The sequence below is a fragment of the Silurus aristotelis genome, assembly GCF_946808225.1.
Source record: "Silurus aristotelis genome assembly, chromosome: 22".
Taxonomy (NCBI): domain Eukaryota; kingdom Metazoa; phylum Chordata; class Actinopteri; order Siluriformes; family Siluridae; genus Silurus; species Silurus aristotelis.
Window position 1 is genome coordinate 7166967 of NC_139595.1, and position 24689 is coordinate 7191655.

The window sequence follows — 24689 nt, forward strand, 5'->3', positions numbered from 1 at the left end:
CGTTCCAAAGCGACTGAGAAAAAGTATAATATCTCCGGGAGGTCTACCAGCTTGTGTAGCTGACCATTTTTCTATAGTTTTTGAATATGTATTTATTGGCGCTACACATCTCTGCCTTCACCCAGCCTGTGCTTTCAAAAGAACGCTAATGCAGAGCCTATGTTTTAGGTAGCGCGAATTGCGAACAGTGTGTGTCCACAGGTGCTCTCGGTGAAGATTCTCAATTTGCAAATGAAACCTTCCCCTCTTCCTGCACAGATGTCATCAGGGTGAACAGGAATGGCTAGAATAATAGGAAGGTTTCATTGAGCCACCGTGGCTCCTGGGGCTGCTATTATGTGCGGATTAGGACAGATCGCAAAAGGCCCGAGTCTCTCAGTGGTGAAGGAAGAGGGATTATGCATATTGAAGACATCCCATTCATTATCTTTCTCCCTCTCCCACCCCTGAAATGCCACAGAGCTTCAGTTTGGAAGCTGCGTGGAGAGGGTTCTTGGATGAGGATCTTTAAAATCACAAAGGCTTCATGATTTGAAAGGAACAGAAATGGGATTTAGCATCAAGGCTACACCTGAAGGTTCCACAGCAGCAATCAGACTCTGCTCTTTGTGTCTTTGCTCATGACTTTAATCCTAAATGGCTTATTAAAAAAAGAATGCTTCAAGTCATGTCCTTGCAGTAACAGGTGTTCTCATGTTCATAGTTGTGGCTGGAAAAAAAATCTGTATGTTTAATCATATAAATGGCATTGACTAATTATGAAATTCAAATTAATATGCATTACAATTAGCATCGACGAAAAAGAGCTTCACAGAAATCCGGATGAAGATTTAGATCCCTAATGAGCACACCAGAAGCAACCGCCTTAATATGACTTATGGAATTATGTTTGCTTTATATCTTATTACCACAATACTGTCTAATACTCATACTTGATTCTGATTGGCTAGAAAATTTTCATTAATTTTCTATAACCGCATGGTTTAGAAGGTCGTTCCAGCTGCAACGTTTATATTAATGAGCATATTCTAATATATTATTGTTTCTATAGCAACAACATACACAGGGACTTGTATGACAGATGCTTCATATAATAAATGAATCTTCGAAAATGTGTTTAATTGTTGATATGGTGAAATTTTCTGTGAGGAGACATTTTATTTTGTGGGGTTTTTTTTGTTAACATGTTTTTCTTTTCCTTATGTGTGCTTCTGTAATTAATAAAAAAAAATGTCTTTCAAGAGAAAGAAAATGCTTCAGGACTTCGAAATATAATAAACGTGGTTGTGGTAACACACCACTCGGTCATTAATTAGACTCTGTAACAGCATGCTCTGTCCTGTTCTTTTCCTTATTGAACACATTATTAGTGTTTGCACTTATCTAATATTTATCTAATAGTTCATTTGATATATGAATTGCAGCTTTGGTCATGTGTGAGGAGACATGGGGTATATTAGTAGAATATCGCTGAGGATGGAGCCACTAGGAAGGAGGAATAGAAGAAGGCCAAGGAGGAGGTTTATGGATGTGGTGAGGGAAGACATGCAGGTGGTTGGTGTGAAAGAGGCAGATGTTAAGGACAGAATGATATGAAGACCGATGATCTGCTGTGGCGACCCCTAACGGGAGCATTGAAGCATCCAGGAGAAGAAGAAGCTGAAGAAGAAGCTGAAGAAGAGGAAGACAGCAATAGGTTGTCAATAAGTTTAGCTATTTGTAAACGTACTGTAGAAAACGTAAAGGCCTAATTAAGTCAACATTACATTTAACATGGTGCCAATGACTTTTTCCCCCAATCTAGATATGATTAAACTCGACTGGCGACTGAAGCCAAAATGACGGGCTGTTCACTACACCCGAGTAGCAACATAATAACATTAATAGTGTGAGGAGATGATTTAATAGTGAATCACCACAGCTTTGGCCAAACTATATACAGTATCCAGCATGGGGTCTTTTGCATACAATCTGTCTGATTGCTCCAGATCATCTCTATCACCCTCTTTTTCTCGGTCTTTCTCTCTAATCAGAAATGTGGAGGAATAAACGAGGTTCATGAATGTTAAGTGATGAATGGAAAATTGTGAGGGTGCGATACTTGATTTGTGATGAGATGAGAGAAATTATGTCTTATGGTGGCTTGGGGGTAACTTTGGATATTGCCATGAGAATAATCACCGGGTCTTGGCAGCGAAATCAATGTTTCTTTACGAAATCAATGTTTCATTTAAAGAATGTTCCGGTTTTTTTTTAAAGACATTTAGGTTATAGAAAAATAGTAAAACTACAAAAACAAAAATTTAGCTTAACATTTATTCTTTTGTAGAACGTTGACTTGTTTTTTAATGCTACATTATGGCAGGGACTGTTTGTTTTCGGTTTCGGAGAATTTTTTCCTTATGCCCCCTGGTGGTGGTATTAAGACCTGAATTGCAGAAAAGCCTCATGATCCTGACTAGAGTGAACCAGATATATCAGATGGCTAATGTAACTAAATTAATACACCCTATGTACATACATACAAATGCACAAATGCACAGATTTACAGGTGCTTCATAGAGTTAAGTTTTTCCAGTTGTAAAACCAAACAATGCCTACCCACACAACCTTTACTGGAAATAAATAGCATCATAAAGTGCATGACTGTTTGTCAAGGTTGGTGTGCAGTGTCGGAGCCCGGGATTTTTCATAGAGTTGGCCAGGCAGAAGCCAGAAATTACTCTGGTGTGGCACAGAAAATATCATTACACAAACAAATATGGCACTCATCCCAGCTTAAATTACCTGAATTGACACTTATTTTTTAAACAAATCATAATAATTTTTCCGATTTTATAACTTTCCTGAAAATATATGTTTTTGTGCTCACTTGGAGTTGATCCAGGAACCAAGGTTGCACTGCAAAGCTGACACGAATGACTATAAACCATTTTTATGTGAAAGTGAAAAAATGAACTCCACCAATACAGAAATCCTAGATTCAATCACAAATTCACTTCTTCATTATTATACCTTCCCCACAATATTTTAGCTGAAGTGAAAGCAAACATGAAGGTAGGTTTCAGTCAATGTCACACAAGTTAAAGTGACTTAAAAGTAAAGGTCTTTAAGAGACTCCAGAACAGGGGGAGGCTCCAAAGTGGGCTCCAATGCCCAAACTATGATACCCAAAAGAGATTCCATCCATAGACTTTGCACATTGATGGCTGCCACATACACTGCCACTGATAAGATGAACACAATTTACAAAACAGCTTTAATTTAAGGGGGTACAAGCGCCTTTAACTAGAGATTCACTTTTGATGGCCCACAGACATTATTGACTGGCACTATGGATACCAAATCTCACCACCTATCTGATTGATCAGCCTGGGGAGGATCCTTTCTGCCAATCAAAAAGATTTGCTTTGGTGTAGGGAGCTTCTTCTCTGAGTTTACTGTGAGTTGGAGCATTCCACTGTAGAAATGGGGGATGGATGTGTTCCAGATGGCCTGCTTCTTGATTGGAGCTCACAGGAGACAGTTGTTCAAATTAAATGAGACAAAACTGTGTCTATGCCTCCTGAAAACAGGTGTAGGTGCTGATAAAAGGCCAAAATGCTTGGTTTTGGGTTTGAAATGCCCTTGAATGGCAAACCCAAAGAAAGATTTGCTTTTATAGGGCAATGGGAACATAAAAATCAATTATTTTTGCACAAGAACCATTAGAATGGCTGTGTAGCTTGAACCACATTTATTACATGTAGCATACTGTAAAGTGAGGGAGCTCACTATGTAGTTAACCCATTTTAAATCTTATATTAAGAAGAAAATAAATCGCTGCTGAATCTACTTCTCTATCAATGATTTGTGTGAACGTGAACACATTTCTTGGCACATAACTATAACTTCAACTGCTTCAAATGAGATCCCCAAATAGGGATCTTAAAGTTGTTGAAGATAGTGTAGAAGACCAGAATATTGACCCTAGCACATGAAATAAGATGAAAAGAGTATATACATCATATTGCCTGGTCACAAGTATGTCCAAATGAGTATATTTAACACACAGCTTGAATGCAGATAGACTTGGGATTATCAGAATATTCTCTAAAAACCAGATACCATATGAATGATTGTGTTCACCAACCCTACTTGAACTACAGCCATCTCCATTGTGACTGTTTTAGCTTAAAGCCTGCTATAGGTACAAATGAGCTAACAGAACCAGACCCCTACCTGGTCAGTACCACGGCACAAGTTTAAACGGCAGGTCATTATCAACCTAAAAAAAACACTTCCCTGATGTTTGCAAAATTACCATCCAATGTGTTTACCTGATAAGAGGTGAGAAGGACAACTGCACCCAAAAAAATTTGATCTGTTAGGAAGTGCAACATTCAAATTACACATTCTCACCTCCCAGAACATCAATTTCATTTGTGCCATGTCTGTCACCAAGTCATTGATTTGTCTAGAGAGTAACTCAGTCGATTTTCTGGACTCCTTGCTGTGCTTGACATTTGCTGCCAATCTTGGGTGTTTGAAACGAGCAACCTGTTTAGAGGGACTTGGGCCAGATTTGACTGCAAGCCAAGAATCAAATCTGCCAGCCAAACACAATGTGTTGAAACTGGCATCATCACACAGACAAAGTGACATACACCTTACAAAATACAGTGAACAGAAACTACTTAGCAATCCTGCCGATACTGTGGCACAGAAGTATTTTAACATACAGGAGCCCAAAGAAACGATCGTCCATTCATAAGAACAGAAAGCGTCTTGATGGAACTAGTCATGTTTACAAGGGAACTGAAGCAACAGCTATGTCCAGTAGTGTCTTGTGAACTATGTTTGCAGCTGAACAGAAACACTTATTGAAGTATTAAAGAATAAGAACAGACTATGAAAGACGGCACAACTTTAACTCGGCTGTTTTTACAAGCTTGCTCAGCACATAGCGTCATGCGATGTTCATGTAGTCTGATACGCACAGAGGCAAGACTGAGAAAGGGAATGATTGGTGCATGACGGCGGTGACCTTGTTAGAAGGCCCATAATATGAATAATAGATACATTATTGGCAGTTGAAAGACACGTATTTTTCCCCCTTCAGGCTCATTGTTGCAATTTTTGCAACTGCTATGTGCAGCCACAAATAGCACCAGATGTTTATTTATTCTTCAAACCATCCCCCTGTCTTGAGTACACCTGCAGTACTGGAAAGCCTAGCTCATGCACATATGCTAGGTAGTGACAGTTAAATTAGATGTTAGACAGATTAACCTTTTTCTTTAAATGTTTTAAATGCATTAGCCAACAACTTTATGTATTTGTATATACACCGACCAGGCATAACATTGTGACAGGTAATGTGAATAACACTGAATATCTCTTCATCATGGCACCTGTTAGTGGGTGGGATATATTAAGCAGCAAGTGAACATTTTCCCTCAAAGGTGTAAGGATTTGAGCGAGTTTGACAAGGACCAAATTGTGATGGCTGGATGACTGGGTCAGAGCATCTCCTCAAACTGCAGCTCTTTCCAATCTGCAGTGGTCAGTATCTATCAAAAGTGGTCCAAGAAAGGAGCAGCGGTAAACTGGAGACAGGGCTTGGTGAGCAACTGTACCTAAATAGTTGAAGAACTTGATGCTGTTAATGCTTGACATGTCAGGACTATTTGGGCAGCAAAAGGTGGACCAACACAATATTAGGCAGGTGGATATAAAGTTATGCCTGGTCAATGTAAAGTCTCCCCATAACACAAGAAAAGAGATTTTCACCCAAATGAGGATGGGTTCTTCTTTTGAGTCTGGTTCCTCTCAAGGTTTCTTCCTCATAACATCTAGGGGAGTTTTTCCTTGCCACAGTCACCATGGCTGCTCATCAGGGATAAATACACATTGTTCACATTAACTTTTAAAATTCTGTAAAGCTGCTTTAAGACAATGTCTGTTGTGAAAAGCGCTATAGAAATAAACTTGACTTGACAAAAGGTAATTTTAAAAAAAAGCCGGTAATCTGTAATTAGTAAAGATACACTTCTGAGGCCTCCCGAAATTGATACCATGGTTTCAAACATTCATTCATTCATTCATTCATTTTCTCCCGCTTATCCGCAATTCGGGTCGCGGGGGCAGCAGTCTAAGCAGTTCCCCGCTTTCGACTGCTGCCCAATCCTCACAGCACCATCCCTTACGGTCCCTCCTGCAGGTGGTGAGCCCACGGGAAGGCGGCCCGACGTCACGGACCTTGATATTTCCCTCGTATAGAGCATAGAGGGTTAAGGGCCTTGCTCAAGGGCCCAAGAGTGGCAGCTTGGCTATACCGGGGCTTGAACCCCAGACCTTCCGATCGGCAGCCCAGCGCCTTAACCGCTGGAGCCACCACTCCCCCTGGTTTCAAACATGCATGACAAAAAAAGCTAAGTATTTCAGGAGAGCAATGTGTAATCTATTAGTAACAATGAATAACTCTGATACTGTTGTGCATGAATACACAAGCTGTGAGAGGATTATGGTCCCCCATCCCACCAATCACTTCTTCCATTTTAGACCAGAAAATGGATCATATTTTTTGAGAGAGATGATCAACATAAATTACGAGATAGTTACACCTTTGTAACGAATTTTCACTGGTGAACATAACATCAACACTGCTATCCTGACTGCTAGGTTTTAGACATAGGAATAGAGTTGATTTTTAGTCATTTCAAATACACACGACCATGAACCATAGAATACTTAGTTTTATTCATTTTCAATGAGAAAATGTACACTTTTTTCCTTAATGTATATTCTTAAACATTCTTGAAGCTGTAATGAAAAGGACAACGTATTTTACATGATTGCGAATGGCAAAATTAAAAACGAGCACCCATTTTTCAACATAGATGTGATCAGCTTTTCGACAAGTCACCGCAGTCACACATTAAATAAATAGCAATCATTCTCACTGATACAACACATCATTTACACCATGAGAGGTGGAAAAAAAAAAACAAGGGGGAAAAATATGACAAAAAAAAATAAATTAAAAATCTCAGAATAAAATAAGTGCCAAATAGTATTTTTTTTTTCTTTTTCTTTTACACCACTGGAATTTCGATTTCAAAATTATAAATAGTAAGTGGTTTCAGAAGAATGGTCATTATGGTAGTCAACACTGCATTCTTGTTCGAAAGGCATGGAAAAGTGACCTCTGCTGCAGTTTGATGCTTAAAAACAGGATTTACAATGGAATATCTGCTACTGTACACATAATATATATGTGACTGATTAAACATGTAGAAAAAATTAAATAGCTTCTCTGATATGTCTAAATGATGTACATGGTCTGATCCGTTTAAAAGCTGCAAAGGCCTACCATTATCCTGTAGTTATTTCAACACTGCATTTAAGGCTGATGGACCCAAAGCTCAAATGGCACAAACACACGCACAAAAAAAACCCCAGCATAATGGTTCAAATAAAAACTTTTACAAACCAGCGGTTAAACATTCACACTGACTTTTGGCAGTAATACATGCTTTTGTCACTCAAGTCAAATGGAAAAGCACGCAAGTCCCACATTTCACTTGTCTTCTTCACAAACCCACAGAAAGGAGGCTATGCCTAGAAGTGTCCATCAGTCACATAGACTGTCATCTTAATAATCAGTGTATAGAAGTCCTAAATGCAAGAACCTCTGGATGTGCACAAATATTATCGGATCCTTGTGAAGAGGTTCAACACAGATATTGATTCCTGGAAAAAAAAAAAAGAGAGAGAGATGCCAAAATTTTAGACACTTGCACATTGCAGAAATTAATTTATTCAAAAGGTGTTGATTTTCTATACAATACACTATATGGACAAACGTTTGAGTATTCTCCACCATAAGATACCTGACCATTTGAATGTCCCAGTCCACATTTAGACCTGTTTTGGAAAGATATTCCACTAGATTCTGGAGTGTGCTGGTGGAAATTTGAGCTCAAAATCCTTTCCAAATCATCTTCATGGAGCTGGCTTTGTGCACGGGGGCATTGTTATGCTGGAACAGGTTTATATTTCCTAATTCGTGGGGAAGGGAGAATCTTATGCTGCCACATCCAAAGACATTCTATACAATCGTGTGCTTCCAACTATGTGGTAGATCCACATATGGCTGTAAAATTCAGGTGTCCCAATACTTTTGTCCACAACAACATTAATTGCTAGTATAAATATAAATGCGAGTAAAGGTGCTTTATATTTGTCACATTACACATCACAGTGTAATTCTTTGCATATCCCAGCGATGTTAGGAAGCTGGTGCCAGATTGCAGAGTCAGCCATGATTCAGTGCCCATCAAGGGTCAAGGGACTTGCTCAAGGGCCCGAGAGTAGCAGCGTGTCGACACTGGTGAACCGCTGACCTTCTGGTCAGTAACCCAGGGTCTGTGCTATCACTGCTTGCTTCCCCAAATTCAAATATAAACAATAAAACTTGACATGAGCATTACATCATTCTGCTGATTCTTTTTCTATGACAGCACACCATTTAAGTCCTTAAATAGGAGTCAGACTGGGTGGCTGGGCGCTTTTTCTCTTTGTGCTGAGATCTTCACATCCTTCGGCTCACATGAGAATAGCGGGTTACTATTTGGATTTTATTTTTCGCTTTATAATATAAATAAGTCAAGTCTTCCTAATGTGTGCCAAATTGCTATGGAGCAATCATTACATCCTATTAGAATGAAACTGCATTTTCGCATTGCAATAATCCCCGTCTTTCCCTAAACACGGAGCCATGAAGCCGTTACACAACCGAGCACAATTAAAATATCAGTGTTCGGCGTTCCGATGTAGCGCTGCATTAAACGGCTAAATGACAGCTTGAGTGTGTGCGAGTGAGGGCACGAAACAGCGTGTGTCTGATGCCGGCGATTTGAATGTAACTCAGTGTCTAACCGGTGACATCTATTACAGATCTTGCGATGTGACAGAATGACTGAGCAACACAAAAAAAGACAAATAAAGACTGTGACATTCTGCTGCATTATTCACAGTGTCTGTGCAATAACAAATGGGCAGTAATTCGCATTCATTCAATAATTCATTGATCTTCATCAGTAAACCTCTTCAAGCCCCCCTTCATGCATTCTTTTCCTACGCATACGCCTGAAACGCTTTTTCTTCTATGTGGAGGAATCAGCGAGCGCTATGACTACCTACGGAGTACATTTCACATGTTGATGTTATAATTATAGCTTTTCGGAGTATACCTTACTCATCCCGCTTTCATTGCAATAAAAATATGTACAGAACACCGTTCCTACCCCTGGCACATGTTTTTTTTTCTACTTGATACTTGAAAATTATCATTGTCATTAGGACTAATGATACCTTGGTAGATCTGGTTTTGCTGAAGACGTTCCAGAAGCGTAGAGTCTCGTCTCCTGCTCCTGTGACTATGGCCTCTCCATCTGGAGACATGGCCTGTGAGAAAATCAGAACAGAATTATTTCCATCTCACCAAACTATTAAAACTAAGAGCATTCAGCTAAAGACAATCATTTGTCATAGTTGTATGCACCAATAGCAAATTTGATCTGTCCAATTCAATTCAGTTTTATTTTTTCAGTGTCCTTTAGCAGCTTTACAGAAATAAATCTTTACAAATACAGACGGTCCCCAAATTACAATGGTTCGACTTACGATTTTCCGATCTTACGATGAAGATAGCGGCAAAATACGACAAAATGCCCTTTACTCGCAAACCGGCGCTCGTCCACGCACCTGCTGCCACACACATACATACTGTATAGTTTACACAGTGCGGTACTGTAAATTGCTCTGTTTTATTAAATTATGTACTGTATTTTGTTACATTATTAACCAATTACAGTATACTATCCCATAATGTTCACCAGTGTTCTAGGCCATGTCTCGATATTCATCTCCATTGAAATTCGGCCGCTACCTGTATACAATTTTGCTTCGGAAATTTGTCTCTGTACGTCGGTCTGAGAAAGAAACCTTGAATGGAAAATGTGCATCCTCTGAGACACTCTGCCCTTTTCTACATACATGCACAGAAACCCGTGAATAGCTAATGTTGCTGTGATAGAACAGGGACAGAATATTTTTTCATCTCTAATTTTCTATACCATTCAGAAGCCTAGTTAATAATAGCCTAGTCAAGCTGTACATTTCCGTGTGGATTTGTAATTGTGTCCTCCAGTGGCACACAAATGCTTATATTTCATTTCTATTAATGCATTCTAATATGATATATAATAACCGACACATTCGCAGGGATGTTCGGCATGGATGCACCGCCGAGGAAAAAAGAAAACATTAAGCGTATTCACTGATCATTATTGTGAGATGTTTAGTATTTTTGGGGGGGGATTTCTAGTGCTTTATAACAGTCAGATTTGGGCTTGTTGGTTTCTCTGTAACATAATTTGCATTTCTTAGTCTTATTAACTTCAAGAGCATGAGAGAGTGAGAAAGAGAGAGAGAGAGAAGAGAGAGAAAAACAGAGAGAATCTGGTGAGTAAATAACTGTTTTGAACTGCACCCTATGATGTTTTTCTTCTAGTTTCTATGCAACCTAATGCAAACAACTATTCCTAATAAATAAATTTCACACAAAAAATGTATCTGATTGCATTTGCAGATTAAAGTTTGTTATCTTAGTCGTCTTCGTAAATAATAATAACATATTTCATTTAAACAATCACTTTTTCTGACATTATAAATCAACAGCTAGAGGACTTAACAGGATCCCTAGTATTTGTTTTTGCTTTCAAGTTCCTACAAAACCTGACAACAAATATGATTACATTCCCAAATAAATGGAAGTAAGAATGCGTTGTGTCTTAGTTTTTCCGCTCTCAGTAAATTGGCAGTCTAACATCAGCAAAACAACAGAGTGAAGGCATGTTGAATAATTCAGACAGGTGTGCTGGTGTCCATTACCAAATAAAGGACTCTGTAGGAGTGGCCAGTGAGCTTGGCAACCTGTGTCAGAGAAGGGTACTTCCACACCAGGATCTGATTCTGAGAGTAACCATGTGTGCTGACCTGTGGACATACACAGAGAGCAGTGGTTGCTCATCAAATACAAAGACAGATTTATAGGCATGGCATGCTGCTTACATGTATTAGATAGAAACTGGAAGGACTCCAGTAAAATCCAGCCGTTATATGATGGTAATATAAAAAACCCATCGCATACCCACGTATTAATTGAAAGGACCTGGGGCACACTAAAATATATAAACAATAATTATAAGAAAAAAGAAAAAAAAAAAAAAGCAACACTTGACATTGCATCAATTGTACCATGTGTTTTAATAGTGTGGCTGTAAAAAATTCTCCAAAGTTTGTCCTGCAGTTCTTCACAGATTCAAATACACTATATGGACAAAAGTATTGGGACAACTGACTTTCCCCAACCGTATATGGTTTTTCTACAAAGTTGGAGGCTGGATGTCCTTGGATGCAGTAGCAATACATTTTCCATTCATTTGAACCAGGAGACTCAAAGCTGTTCCAGCATCACAATGCCCCCTTGATTACAGGAAGCTCCATTAAGATATGCTTTACATGGGTTGGCGTGGAAGATTTACCATGTTTCCACACCCTACATCAGTACCTGTCTTTAACACCACCCTTGTTGCTGAATAAGCACAAATCTTCACAAACACACTCCAAAATCTTTACTTCTTTGTCCATATAGTGTATATGACTGATTTGTTCATGATTTGAGAAAAAAGTTAATAAATAAAAATAAAATAGTTGTGTCCTTTTATGTCAACAAATGTATATTAATGTTGAAGAATGTTACCGGACACTAGCAATGGCAGGATAAGGAGAAAGCCAATTGTGATCATTTATAAGCTTGTAAATTGCTTAATTTTCTGTCCTCTTGGACAGTGTTCAGAATTAAAATCAGCATCAGCTGCTTACAGTTGCATTGCATCCTTTCTGAATTGTAGGTCGCTTTAGAGGGAAAACAAAATCCTGCCAAATGAATAAATAGAATACGAAATGTAATCACACAATCTGACAGACCTGCTTTCACAGGTAATGATAACTGTAGGATATCTGCAACAAGTCTTTTTTTTAATGAGCATTAGAGGTAGCGGTACATAGACAAATCGGAAAATTTGAATTTGAAATTATTTAAGATCTAGAAAAGCAAATGTAAGACTTTTTAAGGCCAAAAATTTTGATTTTTAAATTGTAGACTTTTAAGACACAGCAGAAACCCTGCTTTATAACACATCAGGTCTATTGAATAATGAGACCGCCCATTATGAATAATTTATTATTAAGTCACACCTTAATAATTGTTACAATCAAGGTGAATTGGCAAACACTAAATAACTTGCTATATAACCATCACAACCTTTTAAATGCGGGCAAACGCAACAGATTTGAGATAAAGAACTGACTTAATCCTTGATGCACAAGTGATCTGAGATATGTAGCTGGTCTACATGAACATGATCTACAGTTAAACATTGCTACTAATAATAGTGTATATCAGGCCTGGGTTTTTTTTTAACCCCCTGCCCTGCACAGTGTGACGTTCTCTCTGCCATCAACACACCTGGCCCTCCTCATTAAGGGCTGAGTAATTATCTGATCAGTTGGATCAGGTGTTGAACAGTAGGAAAAAAAACACAAACTGTGCAGGGCAGGGAGTCTCTGTGACTGGAGTAAGAACCTGGTGTTAAGCCGGCTTTACACTGTGTGATTACAGCAGCCTTTACAATCATCAATCAGTGTGATCTGGGAAACTCGAGAAAAGGGTGTCAGATAAACAGAAACATTTGTGTACTAAGGATATTTTTATGTACTTCAGCTTCTCTTATATTATACACTAAGGTACCCAGTGCAACTACGTACCAGTTCGTTAGTGTGTTTGGACCATGCCAGGTTGCAGACCTGCGAGCCCGTGTCTGTGCATTGCAGTGGCTGTCCTGTCAGCGTGTTCCAGAAGCGAATGCAGCGGTCAGCGGTGCCCCCCCCTGATGCCAGCAGGCCATGCTGATGAGGAGACCAAGAGATGGCTTTCACCGCTGCTGAGTGCTCGGTGTATTGCTGCATGGGTAAGACGCTGGAGTGATTCCACACCAGCAGCTACAGATAAAAGTAAAAGATCAAATTTGTTACCTCGTGACAAAATTACTCAGTGGCACTCTGCTCTTTTAGAGATGTCAAGCACAAGCATATCTTGACCTGATGACAAGAAAAAGCATAAATCTGGTTTCTTTACATGACCTACAAACCACATCTTTTGGGAAAGGAGTAAGACAGTAAAGCAATTTTCGAGAATATCGAGTCCCTTCTGAAAGTACTGGAACAGCAAATCCAATTAAGTTCCTTTTAGAATAAACTGAAAAAAACTTGTGTTTAAAACCATTTACATGTATACGTGGTAAACAACTTAGAACATGGCACTTTTGGAGGCAGACCACCCACTTTTTTTGGTAAGCCAAAAACTATTGGAAGAGACAGCTTCATTGTTTTGGATCGTGAACAAATCCTTTCTTTCTCCACACCTTGGCTTTTCAAACACTGTGGTAAAGAAATCTCTGTATTTCTGAGAATTTGAATCTGACCTTCTGAATCTTACTGCTTATTAGTGATTTGCATCTTATGATAAAGCTGTTGATGTCACAGGCTTTTTTTTCTCAACTGTTGTTTCCTTTAGCAGACTTATATTATGTTTTGTTATTAGGACAACATTGGTTTCTTTCTTTTCCAGAAAATTACATTTGTATTGTTTTCTCAGCTTCAAAATGGCTTGCATTTCTCCTATAGACAGCTCTCTGGGCTTCATGTTGGTTTATCCTTTTTTGACAACAAAGATTCTTCACAAGCAATACTCAAAGTCGAGTTGAAAGTTTAAACACCTTAAGGTTTTAGGAAATATCAAAGTGAAAATCTCTTGTTGATCTTTTGATTTCAAACCTAAATGTTGAAAAAACAATGAATTGGCCTTGAAGGTCCAATCCTTATGGATGAGATGTTTATATGACTATGATTGATATGCAAATTAGAAACACCCTTCTATAAATTGTGAATCAAAACCTGAATGGTTGAAAATCTGACTGTTTTAAGTGCGTATGACGCATGTGATTACAGCATATAAACAGTCTACCTTATTGTCATTGCCACCGGAGGCAAGCAGCTGGTGATCAGTGCTCCACTTGAGGCCGCACACTTCCTGTCTGTGGCCTTGTAACCTGCGCTCGGACTGCAGCGGAGGAGCTCGAATATCACGTTGTAGGATTAAGCGGTCTCTGCTGCCTGAAGACAGCTGGTCCACATTCCATGCTAATGCTCCTGGTTGACGACACACACACAATTAAAAAGATTTACATATCTCTTGTCTTTTAGGCTGTCAGCATGTTACTATATGTTCATTATATAGATACTTGGTTTAAAATCAAATTTAATTTCACAGCCCATCTGTTCAGCTACATACACTTCTGTTCCCTGCTGTTCTGTAGAACCCCATTAACACACAAAACCTGGAATATTGCCAAAGACTCAATACCACCTTTAATTACAGGTGCACCGCATTCAGAAAAATCCTGTAAAGTTTTGCAGTAAATTATACAAACATATGGCAGAATATATTACGTTTTGGAAAAAAAAAAGCCAATTGTCTATTTCCAAATCCAGCTATTTTGCCACTAACTGGAAAAAATAATAGGCGAAAATTAAACCATCTGCTGCGTTCCAAAACAGCACTTCACTCACCAACTCTGGCTGTGTGGCCTTCTAATACCGACAGCTTCTTCCCTGCAGCTGCATCCCAAATCTGTACAAAGCCTTTATGAGTGCCCACTGCCACCAAGTTTCCCTAAACACAAAATACAATGACACATTAGCCACAAAAAGCTATTTCCAGCCTTGTTAACCAACGGTTTTCCAACCATCGTTCTGCACCATGACTGTTGAGGAGGGTGCAGTGTTTCCTCCACTTGCATCCAGTCTGCCATAAACATGCCAGTAGATGGCTTGACGAAAGTGAATTCTCCCAAGCTATGAAGGAGTACTTGAATGAGTGTGTGAATGGGGTTGTGATGGATTGGCATCCTATCCAGAGTTTATTACTGCAGATCCATCATGACCCAGATCAGTATAAAGTGCTTACTGAAGATGAACAAGCTTTTGCATGGAGTGTGTAACAACTGTACACACTCAAGGACCTGGATTGGAAAAGAACTAGACATCGGTACAGAATTATTATAGGGTAAATCTGAGCAAATTTAAGTGATTTATGGATGAAAAGAATGCAACAAGAAGAGGGGAAAAAAAATACTTACTCTCTCTGACCAACCCACTGACGTGACCGAGTCGCCTTCTACTGACAGATCACAAAGCCGTGTCACCTGTACAAGGACAAAATGGACAGGGGGGAAAAAAAGCCCAATTTACAAACTGTCTTTCTCCAACTGTTTGTCATATGCTCACAAAACACACACACACCTGGCTAGTGCAGGCACTCCACAGGTACACGCAGGTACCGAGGCCGACGCTGAGCACGTTTAATGATGACCAGTCCACCAGGTTGAGGTAAAAGTCGTCCTGCAGCTCGGGGGCGTCCAGCACCTTAAAGGGAATTTTGGAAATCTTGCGCATGGGCTTCCGTGGTGATTGCAATAGCTTCTGACTACATGGTGTTTGGGAGACACGTGTGAAAACACAACGAGATATGTAAAACACATAAAAACAGAAACGATGTACAATTAAAGAATAACTTCTCGTTGCAGAGGAGCTCTGGGGGGAAAATCTAGAATTTATAGGAATGTTTTCTTTTCCCTAAAACACATGTTCTGACTGAGCACACAAACCGAATTCATTTAACCAGGCAGCCACACGGCTCCCTTTATTAAGGACGCATTTAATTCGAGTGCAGGCCATGTTCCTAGAATTCTGACATCTGTTTGATGCAAACATCTGTTCTCAAGCTGTCTGCACGTTGCAAAGCAAGTGCAAGGCGGGTTAAACATAATCGTAATCCTATGATTCGTGATGTTTTTTCAATAATATGTGCTTTTTCGTGTCCTAATTGTTAGTTCACATTTTTACATGTTGACTTTTTTCAAAGCAGGTAATTTGGTGTGGGTTTTGCAATTAGGTTAACAATGTGATGTGGATGATCTTAACTGCGAGGGGTTAATGATAGACTGAGGAGAAAAAAAACAATAAAAAAAATTATCCAAGTTGGGCCTGTTGAAAACTTTACTACAGAGATATTAGGTGCAGAATATGAGACAGAGACTGTAAGGTACTAAATTAAATCCCTCTCTAAACAACAAAGATTGTGACATTGAATGCTGAATGGGTTGGTTTATTTGTCAAAGTGCAGATAATGAAACAAAACAGAAAGCAACACATGGTTTCGTTTAAATATATATTAAGAAGCTATATTTAATATAGAGACATCTATATCATATACACAAGCATATGTGTATATATCATGTATATACACGTGCATCTCAATAAATTTGAATATTGTGGAAAAGTTCATTTATTTCAGTAATTCAACTCAAATAGTGAAACTTGTGTATTAAATCATTTCAATGCACACAGACTGAAGTAGTTTAAGACTTTGGTCCTTTTAACTGATTTTGGCTCACATTTAACAAAAACTCACCAATTCACAATCTCAAAAATAATTTAATATGGGGACATGCCAATCAGCTAATCAACTCAAAACACCTGCAAAGGTTTCCTAAACCTTCAAAATGTTCTCTCAGTTTGGTTCACTAGGCTGCACAATCATGGGGAAGACATTCATTGACAAATTTTAAAAGAAGGGATAAGACACAAACATTTATTCCTAAAGAAGCTGGCTGTTCACACAGTGCTGTATCCAAACATGTTTCACAAGAAGAGTGGAAGGAAAAAGTGTGGAAGAAAAAGATGCACAATCAACCGAGAGAACTGCAGCCTTGAGAGGCTTGTCAAGCAAAACCGATTCAAGAATTTGGGTGAACTTTACAAGGAATGGACTGTGGCTACAGTTTTCATATTTCCCTTGTTAAGCCTCTACTGAACCACAGACAACTAAAGGCTAAAGAGAAGAAGAACTGGACTGTTGCCCAGTGATCCAAAGTCCTTTTTTCAGATGAGAGCAAGTTTTGTATTTAAACTTTTGTATTGAGTCTGGAAGAAGGGTGGAGAAGCTCATAGCCCAAGTTGCTAGAAGTCTACTGTTAAGTTTCAACAGTCTGTGATGATTTGGGGTGTAATGTCATCTGCTGGTGTTGGTCCACTGTGTTTTTTGAAAACCAAAGTAAATTGAAATAAAATGCAGTAAAACTTTTCCCTTCACTTGAACTAGGAGACCCAGACCTGCTCCAGCATGACAATGCCCCTATGCACAAAGCAAACACCATCTAGATATGTTTTGTTTACTCTTTTTTTCATTAGTCTAAATATCTATATTTAGACTAATGTTCTTAGACCGCGACCCATTTTGGATTTCCCCAAATCTTCACTCCCTGCGGTTGGTTCGATGTGCATAATTCACATCTGGATGAACTGTTGCTTTTTACAAAAGACTCTGGGGGAGCGAAGGATTGCTTTTTTCCTACCTGTTACTGCTGACGGGCGAGAGTGAGTATGGAGAGACGCTGTTGCCATCATCAGGGAGCGCACGCTTAGCACTTAGGGAATACTGTAACACAAACGAACAGAAAATCCAGATTACACTCAAGTGTCTATGTTGCTTTCATTGCAGACTATAAAGAATTAGTGCAGACTGGAAGCAGAATATCTGCTCTGCTGACATGAAATAGGGGTAGACATGAAAGTATCACTTTTTGATAAAGCAACAAAATCATTAAGCCTCTCAAAGGAGAGAAAACACGTAGGCTGTATGTTACCTACACTCTCAAGGCCATCCGACATTCTACAACTCCTCCTCACATCGTTTGAGCTCGAGGTAGATAAATAGGCAGCTCTTTTGAGTGTGCCAGTGTGTGTGTGTGTGTGTGTGTGTGTGTGTGAAAGGTTTATGTACATTCAAACATATGCCACATTCAACATTTTAACATTAAATTCACCATAATCAGGAATGCTGTTTTCATAGCTCAATCTGAACAATGAAAGCTTAAGCCCTAGCAACAAGCGAGTCAGCTGACATTAGTGATGTGTAATAACTTTAAAATTGTATTGTCCCCCTTTAGAACAGCTTCTCACAATGTTCTAAATTGATTGAGCCTATTATTGTGCCATTTATTGAAATGTAAAAGTGACTATCCTTTAACTTAAAAGGTAGAACTGTGGCATTTTCTTTCCCCTTACACCAGGAAGAGAGGTGGTAGCTCAGTGGTTAAAGCTCGGAGAGTCGGGGTTGAAGCCCCGGTATCACCAAGCTGCCAATTTTGGGGCCCCTGAGCAAGGCCCTTGACCCCCAGTGCTCCAGGGGTGCTGTATTATGGCTGACCCCAGGTCTGGCCCCAGCTCCTAACATCGCTGGGATATGCAAAGATTAATTTTCTCACAATGTGCCTCTTGGCCACTTACACTAAACAGACTTGTCTTCTCAGGTGTCGAAGGCTGCAGGCGCCTGTCCTCAGTCTGAGGGTCCTGCACCTTCTCGATGCCTGCTCCCAGCAGCTCATTCTTTAGCAGCGCACAGTAAGCCAGGCCATCTGCTACAAGGGAGAGAAAGAGGACAGGACATGTAAAATACCAGCCTACGCTGCGTTCACACCAGCCATTCAGCTTTTTGTGTTTGTGTGGGTTTTTGAAATATGCTGAATACCGTAGGAGTCAGGTTGTGGCTTGATCTCATTACTTATAAAAGAAATCAATAGGACCCTGCTGTTGGCATTTGTTACATTAAATAAATGTTTAGATACAAGCAATTCGGTACAACGGCAGTCTATTCATCACACCATCCCACCCGCTAGCTACAGTTCCCTAAGACTTCTCCTTCTTCCCTTCAGCCAATCGGATCTTCTTATCACATGATAGATACTATTTGCCCTCTTCCTCATACCTGAGCTCACATCTAGTCCATGATGTCTTTTTGTTATAATTTGAACAAAGCCATAATGCCTATCGTTATAATCTAAACACTGCACCTTCACAAAGTCAGTAGAAGCCCCGGAGCTACTTGGAACTGAAAAGGAAAAAAGTAATGAAATCTAGCAAAGGAAAAAGAACTAAGAAATGTTGAAAGTAAGAAATAAAAAAAATTTAAAAAGACAACTGTTGACTCTGAAGGAATCCAAATGACAGACAGAAACAGGGGAATGAGGAAAAAGAGGCAGATCAACAAACAGAAGGACAGGAAAGGGTGAACGAGTGCACTGGAGACAAACTAGAATCCAGTTGCCATAGCAACCAGGCTGCCATAAGGGAGGCCTTGTCTGAATGTTTTGAGATGAGAACATGCTCGGATTAAGTAGGCTATTCTGTGCTGTTGTACAGCTATGCACTCGCGCACACACACACACCCTTGAACTACGCAATGGCTTAGTACTAGTCTGTTTGTATTCTGCAGCATGTAGTGGAGGGAGGCATCCACACACACACACACACACACACACCCACACACACACACACACACACACACACACACACACACACACACACACACACACAGAGGGCATAAAACTCTGTTATACTGTATGTTCAGACAAAAGCTGCTTTGAAAAAAAGAAGAATGGAATTAATTATGAGCATGGAAATAACACTCAGCACTTCAGCATTACCTTTACTGCTGTCTGATGTGCCGTCTTTTGTCTTTCTGTTCTGATTGTGCGACTTCTCGTTCTCCTTGGAATACAAAACAAAATGATTGCGAGAACAAACAATTGCGAGCTCTCTGCTGAATTCAGGGCTTGACATTCCAAAAATATAAAATGTGTCACGTTTCGGAGGCGTACGTTTATGCGGTGGAAGTTGACGCTCCAGTTGGCGCCGGCGCGAGACGGGATGAAGCGATCTCCGTGTTTACTCGGTGAGGAGAGAGGAGAGTTAATGGGGGTCAGTGCACACATCACCTCTGTGGCTTTCTGCAGAAAAGAAAAGAAAAAAAAAAAGATAAAGTTTTTATTTAAATTTGGAGTCAGGTTTTGGAGTCGGTGCATTGGGCTTTTTTTTTTTTTTTTTTTAACTTTGCTTAGACGTCATCACTCTGAATAAAATAATTATTCAGACTAATTTTTGTTAATACAGTAATCCCCCGTTTATCGCGGTGGTTACGTTCCAAAACCGCCTGCGATAAACGAAAGCCACCCCAAAACTGCTATTTTACGTATACAGTGCTGTACTTGAACATTTTACTTTATTTTAAAATAAATAATTATATTTTTATTAAATGTTTCATTATTTTAACATAAAATACACAATTCTATAATACACTACATGGACAAAAGTTTGTGGACACATGACCATAAGATTTGCAAGGGCTTTTTGAACATCCACATTTAGTTCCCATTTGCTGTTATAATAACCTATAGGAAGATGTTCCACTAGATTTTGAAGTGTGCTCCACTCCACCCTATCTAAAGCATAGCTTTATGAAGCTTGCTTTGTGCAAAGGCATGCTGAAACAGGTTTGGATCTTCAAGTTCAAGTAAAGAGAAAAGTTTTACGCTACCATATCCAATGACATCTAATACAATTTTGTGCCTCCAACTTTGGAATAACAATTCGAGGAAGAACAACAAAGTCATGTGTCAAAGTCCCAATACGTTTGTCCATACAGTGTATGAATGACTATGTATACACTTTCGAAAACATCACCAGACACATATGTGTAACGTAGTGTGATATTCTGCTTGTATCACGTTTATACATAGAATCAATGGAAAACAACCTAGAGACAAGATAGTTCCTGTTCTGACTGTGTAAGGTTGTGTTAAAACATTGTCATTCCCTCACCAGTCTTTCCTCTTGTTCCCTCTCTCTCTCTCATTATTTGATAGAAAACGAGTGGTGTAAACTCATTCCTCCTGCCTTTCGCAGTGACTGATTCCGTCCATACAAAAAGTCACCTCATCAACAATAAAATATAGTTATACATTGTTGTCCCTGAGTATGAGCTGTTCCTATATAAACAATAACGTACTAGAACAAGTGAGCTAATATGAAACTATCATTCACTATACAGCCTTATCTGCTTTTCTGACAAACACTGCTATACAATAATAACAGGGGCCTTCTAACCAATCAGCTTCCAGGATTATATATATTTTTCTTATTTAATTGAATTGAATTTTTTTTTATATATATATATATTTGTATTGAAGAATGACATTTTTTTATAAACTTTATAAATGCTCATTTAATGTTGGGAACTTGTCTCACAATCTTCCACAAGATTACATAATGAATAAATAAGTGATGATATAAATAAATTCATTTTACAAAATTTAATATTTGTAATTATAAGGAAAGCTCTGTGGTAGGAAAGGAATAAAACATGATATGACATGCTGTAATAGGAAAACAATCTAGTTCTCCTTTAACACTGTGTCTGATGGTTGCTTCATTTCTTATTCAAATCAGGCTTGGTGAGAAAAATCGACATCAAACTTAATTTCAGTACCAAACCTCGCCTGAATCACCTGCACTTCGTGATGGAAATAAATACAATTAATTTAACCTGTTTTAAAAGTAGGGATTGAATGCACACTCACAATAGGGCTGGCGTTGGCATTCTGGATATTGATTTGTCGCAGTAGCCGCCGCTCGTAGTTCTGGTCCATCGTTGCACAACACCTATACAAACAAGGATATCTGATCACAGGGTATTCTTACAGATGAGGAATTAGGAGAGGAACAAACAGCATAACGTTTAGTAGCCATGTTAATTCAATAATAGTCTTTGGAGCAAAATATTGGGGTTGTGGAGAACATTAGACTCGCACCAAGCGTACACTACATGTACAAAAGTCTGGGGACACCTGACCATCATCATCTTCTTCTTCTTCGTTCAGCTGCTCCCATTAGGGGTTGCCACAGCGGATCATCCGTCTCCATACCCCCCTGTCCTCTACATCTGCCTCTTTCAACCCAACTACCTGCATGTCTTCCCTCACCACATCCATAAACCTCCTCCTTGGCCTTCCTCTTTTCCTCCTTCCTGGTGCTCCATCCTCAGCATTCTCCTACTGATATACCTTTCTTCTCTGCACATGTCCAAACCATCTCAATCGTGCCTCCCTCACCTTGTCTCCAAAATGTCCTACATGCCCTAATAAACCTGTTTCTAATCCTGTCCATCCTCATCCCTCCCAACAAAAACCTCAACATCTTCAGTTCTGCTACCTAATGGCTGGGTTCTGTGGACACACAAGCTTAGTATACACTTTTTTGTAACATCCTGTTCCACATTTAGGCCCCGTGTGCTGTTCTAAAACCCTCTAGACTGGGAAGATGTTTCACTACATTTGGAGTATGGTGATTGGAGTAAGTAAAGTCGATGTAGGGTGAAGAGGCCTGTGGTGAAGTCAGAGTTCCAATTCATTCGAAAGGTTCAATAAGGTTGATGTTGGAGATCTTTAGGAGACCAATATAGCAAGGCAGTCCTATATAGTTGTGCAAGTCCAACATTGTGGAAACAGTATGAGAATGAACCACATACTGTATGGCTGGAAAGGTGGGTCAGGTGTCCCAACACTATCCATATGGTTTAGTTGTTACTATTGATCTCTCCTCACAATGTCCCTTTAATGAAAAGTCTGTATGGAAAATGGTATGTAAGTACATCTGCAGGCAAATCAGTTTCGTCTCCTCTGTCAGTCAATAAGTAATGAAACAGCTATTAAATCAACAAATATATTTGAGTTTGTGCAGTTTGCTGTGGAAGCGGTTTAAGAGCTCTGACTAGTTCGCTCTCCAACCAATCAAAAGACACGAAAATGCAACCGTTATTCTACGCCTGCTAGATGGCGGCAGTGTCGGCAAATCGAAATCTGATTGGTTAAAGCAACAGTTTCCTTCTCGATATTTTTGAAGCTACAGGCAGCCACATTGTTGGTTCTATAATAGAACTGGATAGAAACACTAACAAAAATACACTACTAGAAGCAGTGCATCCAAGAGAAAAGCTATGAATGGAAAAGAATCGACAATTGGGAATAATGTAATACATATTCATGGAGAAATATTAATAAACACTTACAGGTCCTGACGACCTGTTACTGCTCGTCACCCTGTACGAGATGATCTCAATGCAACCACAGATGAATTCGGTAACAAAATGCTGCACAGTCTCTAAACATTTTATCACTTAGATAAAAATTTGCTTATGCCATCAGTTCAGCGGCCAAAAAACATGTATTCACATAAAGAAAACAATTCTTCAATGGAAGCGTTATGTAAAAGCCCACCAGCGGGCTTTGTTCACATTTAGTCATCGTTACTACATTTCTGCATTGTATTTGTAAGTGTCGAGAGAGTTCTGCATCATCATGGATTTCCTTTATGTGCGATTTAAGTGTAAAGGTGTCTCGAACTGTAATGTGTATATGCTATTAAGGAATAAAAAGGGGTGTGAGGCCAAAGCACATATTTCTAATTTTGATTACATGTGGCATTAAATTTAGAAATAAATTAACGAAAATAAACCCTTACGCACGCACACACACACACACACACACACACACACACACACACGGCTGTCTTAGTATCCTTCTAAGGACCTTTTATTGACGATTATTAATGTGTCTATTTAAAAGATCCATTTACACCTACACCCTTCAAACTTAATATCCGAGGGATTTTGTTTTTTACAGATCTTTCTCGCAGAAACCAGCTAAATGTCTCTATAAAATCCCCCTATCCTTGTGAGGACAATGCAGGTCTTCTAAAGGATATCAATACATTTCCAGACACACACAGCTGTTAGTCGACAGCTGTTAGCTTAGCTTCTATGCAGAAGACATGAGAGGCTAAAGCAAATGAATGAATAAATAAACGAGTCCTGACACCGAAACAAATGAATAGAGAATGAAATAATAAGAACGGTTTAGCGGAAATGGGATGTGGAGGGATAAACAGATCCAGTGCAGCAGTAACTCAGGGTGAGAGAATCAGGACGCAGTCGGAAGCTAGCTGTGTTAGCCCAAGCCGAACACCTCAGACTTACAGAACCGGAGACTCTACGCCTGGACCGAGTGAGCGCGATATGGTCAGGAAATATATGTGTGTACATAATGACGTACCGGAGTCTCGGAGTCTCAGAGTCTCGGAGTCCCGGAGTCCCGGAGTCCCGGCATAAACTCCCTGAAGTGACCCGACTCTGTGTTTCAGCTGCGGGCCAACACAACACACTGTTGTTCCACAGTGCGCGGAGGATTGTGGGTAAGGTACAGTGGTGACGTCGGCGTTTTGATTCAGAAGATGCAACCGGGTTTCCATAGTGACAGCGATAATAGAGTTACATAATTATAGAAAAAAAATACAATAGCCATCCCAATATTGAAAATTATTATTATTGTTGTTGTTGTCTTGTTGCTGTTATTATTTATTACTGTATTAAATAATATATAATTTATAGTGTTATTAAACATTGTAGTTTGTTTTTATGGTTTAATTTTTGGGTAAACTCTCTAAAACTCTCTTTTTAATAAGCTATGACAAGATTTAAATAAGATTGTAGTGAGCTTTCACATGACATCAGTGTGTTAGAAGAAAACGATGCACAACAGTGAAAATCACACTGCAGGAAATCACAG

At 39.3% G+C, this 24689-nt stretch overlaps 1 protein-coding gene across 6 annotated transcripts; it reads right to left on the minus strand.

Annotated features, from left to right (window-relative positions):
* Positions 1 to 6719: 6719 nt before the first annotated feature.
* Positions 6720 to 24374, minus strand: LOC310717567 (fizzy-related protein homolog). Of its 6 annotated transcripts, none has more exons than XM_083525798.1 (14): positions 24208 to 24374; positions 21648 to 21728; positions 19890 to 20018; positions 19716 to 19779; positions 18520 to 18647; positions 17586 to 17668; positions 15472 to 15655; positions 15309 to 15374; positions 14740 to 14842; positions 14135 to 14319; positions 12877 to 13110; positions 10939 to 11043; positions 9358 to 9450; positions 6720 to 7734 (listed from the first exon to the last, which is right to left on the minus strand). In XM_083525798.1, the coding sequence occupies exons 1-14, from the start codon at positions 24370 to 24372 to the stop codon at positions 7693 to 7695; spliced, it is 1662 nt and encodes a 553-aa protein (XP_083381924.1). In that variant the 5' UTR covers positions 24373 to 24374; the 3' UTR covers positions 6720 to 7692. The 6 variants fall into 6 exon arrangements, with proteins under 6 accessions (XP_083381924.1, XP_083381923.1, XP_083381927.1 ...); XM_083525797.1 differs by having other exon boundaries at positions 18520 to 18650; XM_083525801.1 differs by having other exon boundaries at positions 18520 to 18650; positions 21648 to 21729; positions 24201 to 24325.
* Between the last annotated feature and the right edge of the window lie 315 nt (positions 24375 to 24689).

What these genes read in the sequence shown, in the direction of transcription:
- LOC310717567 (XM_083525797.1), bottom strand. Translation starts at nt 24,372, where the DNA reads ATGGAAACCCGGTTGCATCTTCTGAATCAAAACGCCGACGTCACCACT. An exon ending in AGAAGACAAGTCTGTTTAGT is followed by an intron (nt 17,669 to 18,519) that starts GTAAGTGGCCAA and finishes TTTGTGTTACAG; the next exon opens with TATTCCCTAAGTGCTAAGCG. An exon ending in CAGTGGGTTGGTCAGAGAGA is followed by an intron (nt 14,843 to 15,308) that starts GTAAGTATTTTT and finishes TTTTGTGTTTAG; the next exon opens with GGAAACTTGGTGGCAGTGGG.